General features: G+C 30.5%; 1 protein-coding gene across 7 annotated transcripts in view; it reads left to right on the top strand.

Annotated features, from left to right (window-relative positions):
* LOC100876556 (uncharacterized) overlaps positions 1-19,820 on the top strand; it is a 587,948-nt gene extending 568,128 nt beyond the window's left edge. For 6 of the 7 annotated variants that reach the window (XM_076535908.1, XM_012293083.2, XM_076535907.1 and 3 more), the window contains exons 7-9: positions 8,474-8,716; positions 9,861-10,092; positions 11,772-19,820. In XM_076535908.1, coding sequence (XP_076392023.1) covers positions 8,474-8,716; positions 9,861-10,092; positions 11,772-12,000 — 704 coding nt within the window. In that variant the 3' untranslated portion in view covers positions 12,001-19,820. The remainder of the gene's footprint in view (positions 1-8,473; positions 8,717-9,860; positions 10,093-11,771) is intronic. The other variant, XM_076535909.1, reaches the window with a different exon arrangement.
* The last annotated feature ends 493 nt before the right edge of the window (positions 19,821-20,313 follow it).

Here is a 20,313-nt window from a genome sequence, read left to right as displayed (position 1 = left end):
TCTTGATTAGATCTACAGGCATTGCTTTCGAAATTTGATTGTCCGAAAGCACATACTTGCTCGTTCAACCAAGTAGAAGTTATACTATCCTATAATCTGCAGTCTAGCTTGGTTAAACCGTGATTTTTTAAACAGTACCTGATATGAGATACTTTTATGTGGCAATTAATTTTTTATTTGTGGAATTGTTAGATAGATCTGTCAAGTATATAATTAGTAAGTAAATGATAGTAATGATAAAAATTCAAGTTACAATGTTATTTTAATTTGATGTTTAAACTATTTATTTACTGATTTTGTCGGTTTTTTGTTTTTATTTCTATCACTCTGTTTTTGTTCTTATTTTCATTTCCATCCCACTTTCATTTTTCTTATTCTTGTATATTTTCGGTGCAAACGAAATTCATATATGCTGTACATTTTATAAATACAGTATTTAATTTGCTATTATAGATCAAGTTCGTGGAAAGAAATAAAATAAATTTCTTTGTGTTTTGTAAACTGTATCATGTTTATCCCTTTAGGTACACATAACCTCAAAATGTATTCAAAAACGGCTTACTGAGGAACACATTAACTGAGTAGGAAACAGAATGTAAAATGAAGTTCTGAAATCATTAAACTTTCATGGTAAAACTTATGTTTTAATCATGAATCATGCTTTCCTAGTTATCTTATAATTAATTGGAAATTGCAAACCTTCTTTGATCAATTTATTCAAGTTTTATCTTCCTTTCGTGGTGTGAGAACTTTTTTGTAGGACAGCAATTTTTTATTTTCTGATTTATTAATTTAGATTTTTGTAACTCAAAGATTTGTTCGATGATTTATTGTTTGAGGAATTTGTGAATTTGTGGACTTTTGAGTGCTTGGGAAATTTAGGTGTTTGGGTATTTGGAGACTTAGGGATTCGAGGATTTGGGGATTTGGGAATTTGGGAATTTGGGAATTTGGAGATTTAGAGATTTATTGATCTGGAGATTTGGGGATTTGGAAGTTTGGAGATTTATAGATTTATTGATTTCGAGATTTGGAGATTTGGGGATTTGGGAATTTGATGATTTGAGGATTTTGAAATTTGGAGATTTAAAGATTTATTGATCTGGAGATTTGGGGATTTGGATGTTTGGAAATTTAGAGATTCATTGATCTGGAGATACTTTGGGTATTATTGATCTGGACTTTTGGGTATTTGTCGATTTGGGAGTACAGACATCTGGGAATTAGGAAATTTTAGAATTTGAGAAATTTAATAATTTAAAAAGTTAGAGATTCACTGACCTGCAAATATAAAAATTTAATAATCTGAAATTTTAGAAATTTAGTTATCTAACAATTTAGAACTTTAAGAATTTCAAAACTGAGAGATTTAGAAACTAAGAAATATAGGAATATCACATTTTCAAATTCTCAAATTTTCGAACTTCAAATTAGGAAATATAAAAGCTTAAGATTTTACAAGTTGCAAAATAAAAAAATTTAGAAGCAAGTCTTCAAGTTCTCAAATCTGCAAATTTAGAAATTTAAATTCGCTGAACTATCAGAACGAGAATGAGCCAATTAAAAGTTAATTTTCAGCTCATTCATATCAATAATTAGATGTCCGACATTTATACAAATATCCTCCCGAAATTAAATGCTTCGCTTCGTATATTTCGAACATTTTATTTGCCTTCCCACTCAAAATTAACAGATCGTTTGCAGAATTTCAAGTGAATAATTCAAAACCAAAATTTTACATGCTGTAAAACGATATTCGTTAATTGCAATCATTGCAAAGTTGTTAATTGGAAAAAGTAGAAACTCCGAGATATCGTTCGATTGCGTACAAATACGATTCTCCTCGAAGCTTTTCCTTGAACTGTTTAAAATCCGATGTAAATAATGTAAAAGCCTTTGACTTCGTTAATTTCATCGGATTTTATTTATCTTGGTAATCTCTTGCGGCAAAGTTTTCTCTATTGTTGCTGGAGGTCCCATGGAACTCTTAGTTATCGAGCAACTTTCGCAAAGTTAACGTTGACTGTTACTGAAGTACCCTCCTCTTCGCTGATTGTAATTCTTTTATCGAAACAAAACCTTTGTTATGTGAGTTATTTTGCAGAAACTTTTAACCTGTTTTATCGGCTTAACGTTAATTAGCTCGCATAAAGAGTGACACAGGACAAGTTATATCTGTTGAAATGTTTATTCGCGAATCACTTTTGACTCTTGTGAAATGAACAATTGATAGAACATATATGTATTTGTCATTGTACATCTTCATCTTTAAATTTGCAATTCTCGTATTTTACAGCTGCGTTATATTTCGATATTTATGTGAATAATAATACATTTTAATTTTATTTATAACTATCTATAATTTCAAACAAATATTACGTTTGACAGTTTTTTAATTTTCGTAAATCAATATTGAAGGATGGTTGTAATTATTTTGATATGTCTTAATTAAACTGACAAATTTGAATTAATCTTAAATCTAGCAATTACTTTGATAAATTTCAATTACTTTGACTAATTTTAATTATTTCAGTGAATTTCAATTATTTCGACAAATTTCAATTACTTTGACAATTTTCAATTATTTCAGATAATTTCAATTACTTTGACTAATTTCAATTATTCCAGCGAACTTCAATTACTTTGACAATTTTTCAACTATTTCAGCGTACTTCAATTGCTTTGACAAATTTCAATTACTTTGACAAGTTTCAATTACTTTGACAAGTTTCAGTTACTCTGACAAGTTTCAGTTATTTCGGGGAACGTCAATTACTTTGTTAAATTTCAATTATTTCAGCGAAATTCAATTGCTTTGAAAAATTGTAATTATTTTGTCAAATTTCAATTACTTTGATAAGTTTCAATTACTTTGACAAATTTCGATTACTTTGACAAGTTTCAATTACTTTGACAAGTTTCAGTTACTCTGACAAGTTTCAATTATTTCGGGGAACGTCAATTACTTTGTTAAATTTCAATTATTTCAGCGAAATTCAATTACTTTGAAAAATTTTAATTATTTTGTCAAATTTCAATTACTTTGATAAGTTTCAATTACTTTGACAAATTTCAATTACTTCTACAAATTTTAGTTACTTTGACAAATTTCAATTATTTTTAAGCTTTGCAATGATTGTCGTGAATTTCAATTATTCTATCAAGCTTGAATAATTACTTTCAATCTGTTCATTGAAGTTGAATGACTGAATAATTTCAATCTTCCCTACAAGTTTGATTAACTTTTACAAATTGCATTTATTTCCATAACCTTCAATTTTTTTGACACGTGTCAATTATTTTATACGAATTTAAGTGATTTCAATAAATTCTACAATAAAACAGCGTAACAGTGACATAAAAGATACAAAATTTCTTAACACATCAGAAAAACATTCGTATTTTTTTCATCGCGTCGATAACCACGATAGTTTAAAATCTCGAGTCAGGTAATTTGCTGATTCTCATAGGAATACTACCTTGTCAGCAAAATTGCATCGTGGCAGTGGTTTCATTTCGTTTATGTAAATTAGTGTCTGGAGTATTCTTCTAAAGAATCGTAACAAAGTGCTTCGGTTAGTCTGAATCAAATAAACGGAAGGAACACAATCATTCTTGTGCAGATTGTAAGTTTACGTGCTGCTATTTATACTTGTTTGGATAGTCGACGTTTAAGACCGACTTCGATCGAGTAAAGCTGCATAAAATTAGACCACGTTCCAATAACTCACAGCAATGTTTTATATTTTCACTTTAGTACTTCTCTTTTGTATTTCATTATTACTTACTTTTTGTATTAATATGTGGATATGGATATATGACACTTGTGTTAAAAATACTTCACTGCTATATAATTTTACTAATACTTTACTGTCGTGTGATTTTATGTGGATTTCATTTTTTCACATTATTAGATTTGTCACTAATAAGAATTAGAAACCTTTGGCTAACCGAAATGAAACATCGAGGATGACGAACCAGTAGACAAAGGATGAACTTCAAACCTAACCTCACTTTGGTGTTAATAAAACAATTTTCTATATTAACGTTTTTGTCGAAAGACAGTACCTCCATTTGTATTCTACCAATATAAGCTTTTGATCCGTCTATCAACCTCACATTTATAAAGAAACTAAAAGTTCACTATCAATTTTTCACCCACTGCTATTGCAAACGTTTAGACAAGAAAACGTGCTTGGTCATCCAACGCCGTACAGGAACTCTCCCTATTTCTTCTCGTATAAAGGAGCATAAATAAAAGAATATTTAAATGCAGTAATATGCAGTGTTGATCATCGCGTGTCGCGATATCCCAATATCCGAAACGTCAGCTTTCGTGTCGTTTCTCGAATTACCCACGAAATCCAGCCGGATCGTGAAATTGTCCGCCACGTATACACGACATTTTCACGGAAGTTCGATCTTACGTGACACAATACATACCGATTATACCGTCCGCGTTGTTCACGTATTCCTGCGGCACGTTGTGACAAAGCTTCGTCGCGACGCCGCGTGCTGATGTATGATACGCAAACTTCGAATTTCCATTCGCATTGGCATGCAGTTCGAGCGGCCTCTACGAGAAAAATATCTGTCCCCTTCGCCTGTCCGGGGTCTGAAAACCTGTCGAAAGCTTCGAGTATCGGTGTCTTCTTTGCGGTTCCGTCGATCCGTGAAAAACAGGGGTGAACGACACAACGGACGGGTTATCGGCACCGCCTCTCCCTCGTTTTCCATTATTTCAAGTTGCTCGATGAAGAGGGTGGCCCTTTGTATTTTACACGCCGCTGGCTCGTTGAACGATGTTGCTTCAAATGTGTTTAATACCCAAGAGAACGAATCGTTTGATATAACAGCGTTTGAACGCTCAAATTTTTCCGACCCCCTTTCTTTATGGACAATGAAGATGCTGCAAAATTTGGGTACTCGAATAACTTTTATGGTCAACTTGTGTGGGCACATGATTCTCGTTTATCCAGCAAATAATTCTTCAAAGTACTAATTTATGGATCACATGAACTGTTAGAGAACTGTTAGGTAACATTGTTTACTTACTTGCCAATCACCTTGTAAAGTAAAAACAAGAACATGTCTTTTACTGATATCTATTGTACCTTGAAACTTTTGTAAACTTTTTATCAAATAGTTGTAAGAATCCTGTTAGAAATATCACCTTCTGTGTATTATATTATATTATGCATATGATGTAGTCATTATGTAACGAATGAACATGAATTTTTTTTCCCACTAAGTAATTAGTGTTCGTTTCTCAACATTTTGGAGAAACAGAAAACTGTAGAGTGTTCGTTATAGCGCAGAGGAAATTTGAATTTTATAATTAAAGTACCGGAAACGTAGATTTCATTACACGCGGAATTCAGCTTCCATCATCTGACGAGCTTTCTTTTATTCTAACGAGAAAATGGAAGCACAAGCCGTGCCAATTGGACGGATGTATGTATGTATATATAACGCTTCAGCTTGAAATTTAGCAAGCACAGTGAATTACCCTCAGAAACTACTCGTTGTACATGCTTCATTTAAATTTCAGTGAGGTATACACACCATAAAATTACCTGAATTACCTTCTGTCACAAATAGCTGCAATTTCAGCGAGCACAGCTTCCAATTTGTAACAAAATTCGTCACGTACTCTGTTTTAATATTTTCCGTGAGTCAGATTTTCGTTCTATCACCTACACGACACTTTAATTAATCACGACCATAATGTAATAACGACACGATCGCAACTTTGGTGGAGGACTACGTACCCGTTTCACAATACATTCTAACTGTACATTCTCTTATGCAAGAATATGCTGTTTGTAAGATATAATTTACTGTCTTGTGTCGAGATTCATACGGTAAGAGTGTAAATATCGATTAATGTGTCATCGAGATACGTATCGTCTTCGGCTCACTTGTCATCTGTAAAATAATCGGCTGTTCTTCGCTTCTTGTAAATAACAGGGATGGTCGCTGTTATCGGCACCTTTTTGTGCATTTTGTCATCTCACCCCTTCGTATCTCGATTGATCGTTTCCATGCAGTGATGGGATCAATTGGTTCAAATTATTATTATATCTACTATTTCAAATTATTGTATCTATTGTTTCAAGTTATTATTGCATCTATTGTAGAACTTTACTGACAGAAAATTGTACAATTGCAAGCAGAGTTTGCAGATATAGATGCAAGGTGATGCACACATGATTTGAAATCACGCAGCTCATATATCTTTCCATTTCTGGTTACAAATTGCACATAAATCAACAGTTCGTTCACATCATAAGGTTCTATGTATATTATTCCGTGCTGTATACCGAATAATCCGAATTTTCGTGCGCTACGAAGCTGTCGTGTTAATTTTAGATTAATTTGTAACCAAAAGTAGGATGGTACATGAGATGTACGATTTTGACTGACACGATTCGCCATGTGGTGCACTGTGAAATTAATTCGTGATTTAATTACGTTCAGAAAATGTGATCGTTCTATTATTACCGTTTCTTGCTACTTTCGATCAATATTTCGTATTTGTAGAATCGTCTTATAACTGAATTTTCGACTGAAATTTATATTCATAATATGAACTTTGTGGTTATTTAATATGTGAACAAGGTATGAAAGTCAATAATTCATCTTAATGTTAATTTGAAAAGGTGAAAATATTTTGGAAGTCTGATTCTTATATTTATTTTGAAATATATATTTTTTGTTTGAGCTGTTTAGAAAGAGTATAACTACAGGTCAAATTTGGAAATGTAGAATGAATTTGCATTTTTTTTATAAAATAAGGCATCTTTATGTTTTGTTGACTTTTGTTTTTATATAAACTTGTAGTTATATGTACATTTGAAAGTTTAATATGTTGCATTTCTTTTTTTTATATTGAATAAATATTGCATTTCATGGATCTGAAAATGCTCAGCCATCTAGCAGCAGAAGGTGTAAACCAATGCAACCAAATATCAAATATTTTTTTAATGTTTTTAAAACACATTTTTAAAACATTTTTAAAATGTTCTGAAGCTATTTAGCATTTTTAAAGCCATTTGGTGCATATTGTCTATTAAGAACGAAAAATCAATATTTATTGAAATTGATTGAAAATGGTCGAGCTATCGCCATCTAGTCGTGAATGACTGAATTCGTAAACTAGAAAGTTATGTTTTTCTTCAGAATTAGTGATTTTTTCCCTTTTTGGAACAAGCAGAATATTGCAAAATTTCATCAGATCGAAAGAATGTCATTAGAATACAAAAGGGTTAGAAAAGAAAATAAAGAATATTGCATTTTATGGATTTAAACATTCTTTTCACATGTTCAAGTTAATTATAATAAACTACTGTTGTTTATATCTGTTTCACTTGTTAAATCGCCGTGGTATTTTTATTATGAATTTTCATTGAAATATGAAGTTAAATAACAAGAAACGTTAAATTTGGATGCTTCTAAAATCTATTTTCTGAAACGTAATGTACGGAAAGTACGTGAATTTGCTTCTAAATAAAATTTTCAAAATTGTTATTATTTATCTATTTCAAAAATGATTGTTGTCAGTGGGACATAATGTGTGCCAATACGAAGATATTACTGCAAATGGTTGGGACTTAATTCCCTTGATAGACATTTTCCCCTGGGAAGTTTGATCTCCACTTGAGTACTAATGTCGTATTAATGTATAATTCCATTTGACGTCACTGTGTTCCTACATATGGCAACTCTGAATAGAAACGTGGAATTGACAGAAAGAAATCTTTTTTAAAAGCTAAATGTATGAAATTCCTAAAATTTCTTATAGATTTAAAATTTAGATTGTTTTCCTTCAAAATGTTAGTTTGCAGAGGTTTCTGAAAAACTTCTAAAATCTCAAGTTCAAAAATATCTAAATTCCATAGTTTCAAAAATTACAAAATTTCGATATACAGTTCCAATTTTCGAAAGTCTCAAAAATTCAAAATTTTACAAATTTTGATTAAAAACTCATTGCACTATTTAAGAACCACTGCCTTAAGCTTCAAAATCTACCGTTATTATAAAATTTTCCATCTAATTCGTGTTTTTTCATTGAAATTAATAAAATCGTACCACCTTTTTATACATAAAAATCTTTTTATTTCACAAACCACAATTTATGTATATACAAAATATAATTATAACCCATTCATGTATATACATGTTGCACAATCACAAAATAAAACGCATACATAAACAGACTCTATTTTGCATTTCAACGTCTTAACAATCACAAAAAAATAATATTATATAAATTTCGAAATGAAAGTTATACATACCTATAACTTCGATTTTATTTCTCTTTGTTGCCTAATTTTCTGTCGTAACAAAATTGACTGTCAGTTACCACCAAAATTAATAATTACATACAACGATTCCCATCACTGCGTTCAGTTCAAGTCGCAAAATCTCTTCTTGATCAGCTTCAATTCATATGTTTCTCGCGTATACACAGTGGGCACACAATCGATCAAGTATAAGTCACACGGTGTACGAGCGAAAGACTCGTCCTTATCACCCGCGGTTATTCAAGGGGTGATTATGTTCGACAACAACGTGGACGGTAACACTAGAGATCTTCCCAGCAGTACCGTGTCACCGATTAATTGCACCACGGTTGTCTACGCCGTTCCCGAAGAGGATCGTGTCGTTGTCGGATATATCAATGAATGGATCAATGCATATTCGTTCATATCGAGTAAGTATTTTCCTCTCGTTTTACCCTTCTAACCGGTAAGTCCCCTTATTTCTTCTCTTCAGCTGGTTTTTACCATTTTTTGTCGGTATAGCAGGTTTCGCGTTGATCTCGGCCGGTAAAAAAGAATTTGACCATATTAGTTGCAGGAAAATTGCTAGCAGTCGGGATATTATCTGCGATCGATATGTCGATTAGATAGAAAACTTTTATTTCTATTGTCGGTAATCTTAGTTTTGTTGTAGAATTATATTGACGAGGAGAACTTGTTTTCATGAGATTTTGCATGACGAATTTTGTCGTGTTTAATATATTATTATCTTACGGATATATTTAAAGGATTTGACTAGTGTTTTGGCGATAAAATGAAATATGTTTAATTATTTGCTAATCTGTCAATTTCCAAACCTGAAAGTTTTTATAAATAATTTAATAATATTTCAAATTCCTAAATTTAAAATTTAGAGACACTAAAATTTCAAATTCCCATATTTAGAGATGCTAGAATTTCAAGTTCCTAAATTTAGAAATCCAATAATTTCAGATGTTCGAATTTAAAAATTCAATAATTTCAAATTTACAAATTAAGAAATTTAGAAAGTAAAAGACAAGAATTACAAACGTTCAAACTTTCAAGTCAATAATAATTTTTTGTCACAATAGCTCGTCAAATAAATCTCCTCTAAATCTTAATATTACCTATCTTCTAAATTATTGATTGACTAAGTTCAAACCCATACATACATGCATAAAGAGCTTCGTAATAACGTCATTAATATGCAAGAGCTCATGAAATCTAAGAACCTAAAATTCTCCTGCCAAACATAGCATATAAACTTTACAAATAATTATACAATGAATTCTTAAAAAGCTTTACCAAAAAAATTGAAGGGACGAAATATTGCAAACTGAAAGGTACACAAAAATGATTTTAATTGCTTCAAGGTTTGTAGTTTGACAAAATTGAACACTTGTGTGTGGCATTGCATTTATTTAGTAGAAAAATTTTCTAGCGATTTTGCATGCGACTTAGTGCCCTCCTCGATTTCAGAGTAGAGAACTGTTAACTCGATTTTCTATCATATACTAATTACCTCGAAGTTCTTTGGATAATCATGTTAAATGTTGTGCTATTTCCTTAACGCAGAGAATCAAGAGAAGTTCTACCTGTACATCATAGTGTCTGTTTCGGCTGGCATTCTAATCTTTCTGGGGTTGGTAATTGGACGTCTTCTTGTCAGCCGTCATCGTGCGAAGAGGGATGCGAAATTCCATGCGAATAACGAAGCTCTGCCGAATGGATTTACTGATGACATTTCAGAAATCGACGCAGATATTGATCTCACGGCTACCATGCCAGTTCCCATGCAAGACACGAGGTTTGTAATTTCATTATTATCTTATACGTATCCGCTGTCCAACCTTGCAGTTTGTCTTTCTACGAATTCATTTCGAAATTTTTTGATTATTTTAAATGGGGAATAATAGAGTATGCGAAGGTTACTTTTTAATAATTTCATTTTTGTATGTGGGTGTTGGAGATCAGAGAACATGTAGAATCGCGTGTTCTATTGGTAAATTATATTATGTACTATTCTTTTGAGATTTTGTTAATCACAAATTGTAATGGAATAGATATTAGAGAGTTACTATTTTGCTATTTTATTATTTTATCATTTTACTGTTCGAATACTTGGACATTCTGAAATTTGTGTATTGAAGAGTTTATGAAATACATACCCAAATTCTCAAACTCAAAAATGTTCGAATCCTAAAATCCTCAAATGCTCAAATTCTCAATTTCTTAATTTCTTTATTTCTCAAATTCTCAAATTCTCAAATTTTTTAATTTTCAAATTCTTATATTCATAGCCTCTCAAACTTTCAAACACTCAAACTCTCAAATTCTCAAACTCTCAAACTCTCAAACTCTCAAACTTTCAAACTCTAAAATTCTCAAATTCTCAAACTTCTCAAACTTTACGTTTTTCAAACGTCTCAAATGTCTCAAACAACTCAAATTTCTATAATTTCTTAAGTTTCTCAAGTTTCTCGAATTTTTCAAATTTCTCAAACTTGTTAAACTTTTTAAATTTTCTAGATTTCTCAAATTTCTCAAAATTCCCAAAGTTCTCAAACTTCTCAAATTTCTCAACTTTCCCAAACTTATTAAACTTCTTAAATTTTCTAGATTTTTTAATTTTCTCAAAGTTCCTAAAGTTCTCAAACTTCTCAAATTTCTTAAACTTGTCAAAGTTCCTAAAGTTCTCAAACTTCTCAAACTTCTTAAACTTCTCAAAGTTCCTAAAGTTCTCAAACTTCTCAAATTTCTCAACTTACCCAAACTTGTTAAATTTCTTAAATTTTATAGATCTTTAAAATTTCTCAAAATTCCTCAAATTCTCAAGCTTCTCAAATTTCTCAAATTTTAGTCTTCAAATTGTTAAATTTACAACTCCTTAAATCCACAAATTCTCGAATTCTCCAACTCACTAATCCTGAAATTCACAAATCTGCAAATTCAAATCTCATAAATTTCCAAATCCCGAAGTGGTCACATTCCCAATTACTAAAATCCTCAAACATACAAATCCTTGAATCCTCAAAATCTTAAAATCTCAAATTCTCAAATTTTCCAACTCCACATTTCCAAATTCCACAATTTCCAACGCCTGAACTTTCCACAAATGTCCCACCGGTAGCTGAGGCTATCGTAAACGCAATAATCATAACTGCTAACTGCAGCACAAATTTTATACTGATTTTAGTACATACCATTTGTATGATCGACTAACCCTTTGCAGTCGTAGGTAATTTGACTGTTTGCAAACAGCAACTTTAAAATTTAGTTAAAAAGTTAAATGAATTCTTTTGAGGTTATTATTTCTCTACTAATAATTTCCACTATTGTTTGTTCCACTATGTTTATACATCACACGTGTTATATTATAGAATCAGTTAAAAAATGCTTATTTTAAATTATTGTATTAAATAGAATGGTGACTGAGAGTCACCTCTCGAGCGCAAAGGGCTAATAGTATACGAATTTCGTTTACAGGATGAAAGAAACACAGCTAGCGGAGAGACTCCATGGCGATCGTTACTACGCAGACACAAGGATACCCATGTCACCCACGACGATTCACCCAGCACCAGTACACCACCCAGGGAACACAGGCGTCAGGGTGGATCTGGGTAACCACATGGTGGGCACCGACAGCCTGCACACGATCCTGCGCCCGGAGAATCCACGGAGCCTGAACACCAAGAGCTATTATTATGGCTGACAGGAGGAGGGGGGTGTCCCGCGCGAGGGACGACCCCCGTCCTTGAGCCCGGTACCGGAAGTGAGCACGCGGAAATACTGCTTTTAATCGAGATTTTTTAAGGCACGAGCCACCAACGAAGCCGCTGTAAAGAACGTTCGAGAGTCGAACGATCCTCGCGCGTCGATCGATCGTTGTTTCCTCGAGCGGAAATGGAGGAACTTCGTCCTCGCGCCCGGTACCGGAAACAAGCACGTGGCGGTGACGTTTTTCGTGTTTCCCTCCTTCTTTTTTTTTATTCCGTTAACTGATATCGAAAGTGAATCGTGCGGTGGATGCAGAAATTGTTTGAAAATTTTGTAGACGGTCGAACACTTCGATACCGGAAGTGATGTTAAGCGCGGGATTTGCAGCGATGAGGCACTTTTTATGCGTTTCTCTTGTTATACAGGGTGTTTTGAGGTGTGATATAGGGTGGGGAAACGGGGAAATTAGTAAAATTGTTAGTATCTGTTTAGAAGAAATTGAATATTGGAATAATGTTGTATGTGGTTTTGTTTTAAATTGAATTTAAAAGCTTTTTGGATATTTGTGAAGTTGTGTACGACAGAAAAGAATCTCAGTCAACATTTGTTAATACAGTAATTAATAAATATATGTTGATAAATGTAGTTGTTGATGTCATTGTATTTAATATTATTGGTATCAATATGTGTTTTACTTGATACTATTAATATTAATCTATTTATCTGAATATTATTAATATCAACATGCGTTTATCTTGATATTATTAATATTAATGTAGTTGGCTGAATGTCATTAATTTCAATCTATTAATATCAAAATGTGTTTGCTTAATATTATCAATATCAAAATGTGAATATTTTAATATGATTAATATCAAAAATATGTTTATCTTGATAATGTCAATATGAAAGTATATTATATCTTAATAATTTATATTACATATTGTCATTGATAAAATTTATTAAATTACACATATCTGAAGAATGCTATGAAAAAATGGCTGATAAAGAATTCCACTGATATTAATAACTACATTTATTCATTTATAACGTTAATTCATTTGTTAAATTTTGGAAAAAATGCTGTTGTTGTCAGTATATGAACAGTAAACAAATTTTTGTGCAAATATTTGAAAAAGTCTCGAATTCAATTTAGAATCAAGAAATCTTCAAATAAATTTTAAATTGCTCTTTTATTTTGTGGAATTATTGGAAAGTGGTCCTGTATATTTATTCAGTGTTGTATACAATTACAATTGAATCACACTAGGAATTACAGTTACAAAGTAATTCAATTATATTGCCATTCGTAATTCTGATCTTCCATTGTATTAAATTACTGTGCAATTGGTACTTGCAATTTAGGAACAATTACAAAATACAATGTAATTTATTCAGAATTATGAATCAAAATGTATCCAAATAACAAGGTTGTAAAAGATGAAAAATACCATGTTCTAAAAATAAAAAAAATTGTAGAAAGTGATGAATATGGTATTATTCATAAATTAATATATAAACACAAATAAGACATTTAATTATGCTGATAATTACAGTAATTGCCAATTGAATTAACTGAGGTGTTTAAATTGTGCAATTCAATGATGACGTTTAAATTGATATTATGACAACTTAATTAGTTATTAAATAACTGATATAAAGACATAATTTAATTACATACAATTAATTTTATGACATATTTGGTATTATTGCATAAGTTGATTGCTTATGATACAATTCACATTATGACTTAATTACTCATGGTATAATCAATATTATGACATAATTTAATTATTATCAACGAAATTAATACTACCACATTATCGGGTTGTGTGTGATATAATTAATATTACGATGTAATTAAATTATCTAGAACACGAAATAACTAAATTCTGATCAAATTGACATTATAAGATCATTAAATTGCGTGTAATGTATTTAATATTGCGACATAATTAAATTACCTACGATATAATTGATACACTGAAATAATTGCATTATTTCGTAACTGAAATACAAAATAAAATAGTATAATTAAACTACAGTGTGATTCAATTGGCACAACTATGTCCTTATTGCTGCAACATCTCCAATTCGTGATGGATGTACGAGTTAGGTTAGTGAGGACAAAATCTGATATTTCTCTTAACGAAATCGTTTCACGCGTGCCTATGACTGACACCGGAAGTGAACGAGAGCTTTAGACCATCAAACAAGTAATACAAGCGTTTGTAAATACGGCTTCAGTGAGCTGAAGAATTGAAATCAAGTCGTTTGAATCTCTAACGATAAGAATCATTCAGGATTGAAATGACATTTTGAGGATTTTTCGGTCACTGATCGGAAATTCTTATTAATTGTTGAAAATGATGTTGTTATTAGAAGGTACTGTTTTTGGAAAGGACGTCGATATAATGTCAAATTTTGGGCGAAAAGTATATAAGCGAAAGTTAATTGTAAATGAAGAGAGAAATATTTTATGCGTGAAATGTTCGTCCTGCGACCGGTACCGGAAGTGAGTCGTCAAGTCTGTGGAAATGACTATCATTTTAATTAGATTTTGATATCTGAACGAACAATTCGCATGAAGGAGTAAACAAATTCGAAAATACAAGGACTCAATTAATGTTATAGAACAGCGGTGAGCAAAGAGGACGTTATATGGGAACGTGTATAGTGAGCATTTGTGCGAACTAATGGCCACTCAATTTGGAAATTTGGAAATTTATAATTTTTATGGTTTGAAATGTTCTGTTCTTCGAGTTTGTACATCTGCAAATTTTAGAAGTACCAAATTGCAAATTTTAGAAGTTTTAAATTTCATTTTTTGCGATTTTGAAGTCGTAAGTTGTTGAGTTAATTTACAAACCGTTAAGTTTCTGAAAAAGTCGAAAATTCGAAGATACTGTCCCTAAAATGTTAAATTTCGAAATTTCTGACTTATCAAATTATCAAATTATTAAGATGCCAAATTACCAAAGTACCAAATTACCAAATTACCAATTTTGTAATTTACAAATTTACCAATTTACCAATTCACCAATTTATCAATTTACTAAATTACCAAATTACCAAATCACCGAAGTACCAAATTACTTAAGTTACCAATTTATTAATTTACCAATTTAAAAAGTTCCTAAATGTCTAAATTTCCGAATCTCACAATTCCAAATTTCAATATTCTACAATTCCCAAGTCACCAAATCTCCAAAAACCTCAAATCTTCAAAGACCCCAAAACACTCCAAATCCCCAAATCCCCAAAGACCCCAAATCCTCAAATGCCCAAATCTCCAGATCAATAAATCTCTAAATTTCTATATTTCCAAATTTCCAAATTTCCAAATTTCCAAATTTCCAAATTTCCAAATTTCCAAATCTCCAAATCCCTAAATCCCTTAATCTCCCAATCCCTAAATCTCTAAATCCCCAAATCCCTAAATCCCCAAATCCCTAAATTCCTTAATCTCCCAATCCCTAAATCTCTAAATTCCCAAATCCCTAAATCTCTAAACCCTTATCTTCCAAACCTCACACTTCAACCTTCAACCTTCCAAATTTCCCAATCCTCACACCTCAAGATCCTAATTATCCAAACTTCTAAACCTTCAAATTCTATAGTTTAAAAATTTCTAAATTTCCAAATTGGAAAAAGTGAAATTTCCTGTCCTCGTACAGTTAAGTGCCCACCATTGTTAAAAAATAATTTTCAATTTAGAAATTTTCGATGTGCGACTGAATTCTGTTACGCTTACGGAGGAGCATTTTCATAAGAAAATTTCTAAATTAAGAACTTAACGCAGTGAAATTTAACGACACACTTTTCCACAAAGTGAAATTATTTGTTACTCTCATATATCAGAATAACATCATCTATAATCGATACAATAATTTCTATTTTTTAAAGTCGACTACCAGAGCGTTCTTAAATCTTAAGAATTTCTTAATTAACAAAAGTAATTACGATAAAACGATGTAACGATCGAATTGTACCAGTAACGATGTAGTAAAGTTCAAGAAAAAAAAAAAAAAACAAATTAACACTGCCTGTTTAACGGTAATAACAATAACAAATCGACATCCTATGTATACGTACAATAATATATTGTCAAGAAACAGTTTTACTTTTCAACGAAAATCACGCACACGTCTTTTGATTGTTTGAAGACTACACATTCGAAGGAATTGTTTATATATAAGTAATTTTGTTCGTAAACATGATTTCTTGTCGAACGATCAAGAAGACTGCCTGCAAAACTGTTACTGCCTAATCGACGAGAAAACAAAATACGGGTCTTATGTTACGAATCAAATTTTCTGTTGTTCTTCGATTTTTTGCAGCACGAACTACGTTATCGATGTTATCGTGATGAAACATGACTCATACACGATGAGGGAAAATGTCGATAACGTGGAAACGCTTCGAGTGGAGAAATATGAATAGCTCGAACAGTGATACCGAAATTATTACCAATTTTTAACTCCTGCTTTTTTTTCATTCATCACATCACTATTTACCTGGCAACGGTGGATAGAAATATTGTGTTTATATCAATATTTGCTTTTGGAAGCTTGTTTGCTTATATGTAATACATATTTATTAGAAATTATTACATTCATGGTCCTTGCATGTTTGATACATTTCGTTCCGTACAAATGTGTACAGTTAAATGGAAGAACACACAAGGGTTAAATAACTAGATTGTTTATACTTAAATTACAATGATATATTCGTAAAACATTTGTATATATTTAAAATATTAATTTGTCAAATTTGACAGCAGTAAAAATATATTCTCATTTGTATAATATGTTACCAAATAATGTTTAAACAATTAATTGAATGTATTTTGTTCTAATACGTTAAGTTTATGAATTTAAATAATTCTGAACAAGTTGCCATTTATGATGGCAAGAATATATTGACATTTATCCTTCTTATAATTGAAAAAATTGAAAAATTATTTATAATTGAAATATCCATTAAAATAAGTGGATAGATTTATAACAAATCTGTAAAATACACAAATTAATATCTCACTTAAATATTGATAAAATATTGTGCAAAATGTTTAGCACTAAATTTAAAATACTTTTATTTCAAAAGTTTCTTCATCACATTGAGCTATTCATATTACCATAATGCATCGATATCATACTAATCGATTACCGCTCAAATTCCTCTCGATCGAACTCCAGTACAGAGCAACATAAACGGTTAAGTAATCGACATCGCAATAGACGAACGAAAACGACACGAATCGACGATCGATAGATCTGAACATTTAATAATCATCTCAACGCGTTAAACAAACGAGAAAGAAAAGGTAGGAACCACAGATCGATGGAGCATCAGATCTCGATCGGAATGATCGATCGCGATTAACAACTAGCCCTAAGTCCTGAACAGGAAATCGGTTGATCTCAACGAAGTTACAGCGGTTTTGTATTTCGAATACACGCATGCGAATGAGATGCACCGCGAAACGACTTTTATAGAGAAACGATCTGTATGTATATCACGCTGTAAATAGGAACAATGTAATTTACTGTAAGTGTTGAGAAAGTTAAGTAAAGAGAGAAAGAATGTGAGTGTGTATGAAAGAGAGAAAGAGAGAGAGACAATGTACCTAAAATATCGAGAGTGTAACTTAATCGAAAGACGTTTCTTAGTCGTGAATTACTTTCCGTGCCATCGATTCTACGACCATTAAGTGCTTCTTTAACACCGTAACATAAACGTTTGATCGTTTTATAGAAGTTAATTTTTAAGCGACCGTAAGTTTAGATTATTCGATTCGCCGACTATCATTGTTAGCAGATAAATAAGAATAATGTTTATGTATTAATTGTAAGGGAAAATTATTCGAATCGATTTTACAGTGGGTACCGTTGGCTTCGACAAAATGGCGGAGGAGGAACAAGATTGATATTTGGTTGATACATTTTCAAATTTTGTAAAGTAGATTTTGAGAAACTTTTTTATTGGTAACTTTCAAGTTTAGAAATTTTGGAGTTTAGTGTATTAGGAATTTGGGGATTTTGGGATGTGGGAATTTGGAAAATAGGGAATTTAGAACTCTTATTTAGGAATGTTTGAGAATACGGGGGTTTGGGAATTTGGGGATTTAGGAATGTCGATATTTGGATATTTGGAAATTTGGAAATTAGGGAATTTGTAAATCTAAAGATTTAGGAATGTTTTGGAATTTGAGATTTGGGGATATATTTGAATATTTTAGGATTTTAATATTTGAAAATTAGGGAATCTGGGAATACTACAGTTTTGAAATATTTGGGAATTTGGGGATTTATGATTATATAAGTTAGGAATTTTGGAAATTAAAATATTTAGAAATATATGGAAATCTAAGGGTGTGAGGATTCGTGATTCGAGGATCTAAATAATTTGATGATTTGAGAAAATGGAGATTAGCAATTTTGAGAATTAAAAAATTTAGAAACTAATTTGGGATTTAAGGATATGAAAATTTGGATAATTTGGTAATTGAAGAATTTGTAAATTAGGATATTTAGAAATTTGAGAATTTGAAATTCTAAAACTTAGGGGATTTGGAAAGTTTGATAACTTGACAATTATTGTATACAGATATTTGGATATTCTGGAATTTGGAAATTTAAGAATTAAAAAAATGTCCAAATTCAGAATTTTGGAAATTTGAAGGTATAGGTTAAATTTGAAATAACGTGAATTTAGAAATTTTGAGATCCAGAACCAATTGAAATAATTTGAAAATTTAAAAATAGGAAATTAGAAAAACAAATTTTAGAAACTTGAAAATTTCAAGATATGGAAATTCGTAATTTTTAAATTTACATATTAAATCTTCCAAAATAAAAAATAAGTGGTGGTATTCCTCCTCCTACATTTATTCAAAGAAAGCCTACGCCGTACCCAACTGTACATTTTAATATTAGCTACGATTCCGAGGCTCGTTTGTAATTAATTCACTGCATCGTATAAATATGTTAATTTTCAAGAGCATTCAGGTTGTTTTAAATAATATTTTAACCTCTAGGCGCACAGTCTAGAAAACAGTTTAATTTTTGTTTCAAGATTTTTCTCTGTTACACAAAATCCTTTTATTTAAAAATTGAAGTATCCTAATTTTAGTAGACAGTGTACTATTTGACTAATTTTTATTAATAATCAACTCGGTTTCGTTGTTTTAGGTTTAACCAGAATATTAAAGATTGTGTGTAAGATCCCTTTTAATAAATTAATTGCAACAATAACATCCACGTAAAATTCGATATATTACAGTATCGATTATTAAATATACTATTATTTAATATTTCAATTTTACAATTGAACATAACTTTTGTTCCTCTTAAAGTTTGGTTTAAGTTTTCGACTTAATTTGTATAATTGCTGTAAAATAAATAAATGAAATTTATAATAATATTTATGAAATTGAAATTGTACATAAAAAGTAAATTTTAATGCATGGATGTTTTAATAACGTCAGTTCTTACACACAGTCATCTTGTTTTATTGATTTGTAAATCGTTAGTGGGTAATGATATTAATATTATTAATTTGTACATTAATTCCTAGTTATAATTTGTATTAATCAAAGCATGATCGGAAATAATGATGTGGTGTATTTGACATTTGAGAATTTATTTGATGTTTTGATACTTGAGTGGCTCATTGAAATAGCGTCTTTGCGTTACTAAAGTAGGTAAACATTATTTAGACAATTTTTATAAAATACCGTTGAGAACATTGAAAAATAATGAAATTGATTAACTGCAAATATAAATAAAATGCATATAACATACAAATAACAAATATATTGTTCATTATTTGTCTAATATTTATACAGTTAATTGCTTAATGAAAATTTAAAGAGTTATTTTAACTCTATTTCTCAGTTTCAATTTCTTGTTCAATATAATGTGGTACTAGTATATAAAGTGAAGTATTTAAATGGAAATACTGTTATTTATGATTTTATGAAAAATATTCTAAGAATAAAATTATATTAATTTTAGTGTTATTTAAAATTTTTTAATTATAGTATATATTGTAAAGTTTTTAAGATAAATTAAATTTAATTTCTATATTAAACATTCAATAATTACCTTTTATTTTATATATTGAAGAATTAAATTTCTATTTTATATATTCAGTAATTAAATTTCTCTTTTATATATCCAATAATTTAATTTCTATTTTATATGTTCATTCCTTACATTTCTATTTTAAATACTTAATAATTAAATTTCAAAGTCTTCATTTTTTTCATATAATTTTTTTTGTATTACTCTTTAGATGTTTCCAT

Source organism: Megachile rotundata, chromosome 9 (genome assembly GCF_050947335.1).
Source record: "Megachile rotundata isolate GNS110a chromosome 9, iyMegRotu1, whole genome shotgun sequence".
NCBI lineage: Eukaryota > Metazoa > Arthropoda > Insecta > Hymenoptera > Megachilidae > Megachile > Megachile rotundata.
This window is presented reverse-complemented; position numbering and strand designations above follow the sequence as displayed.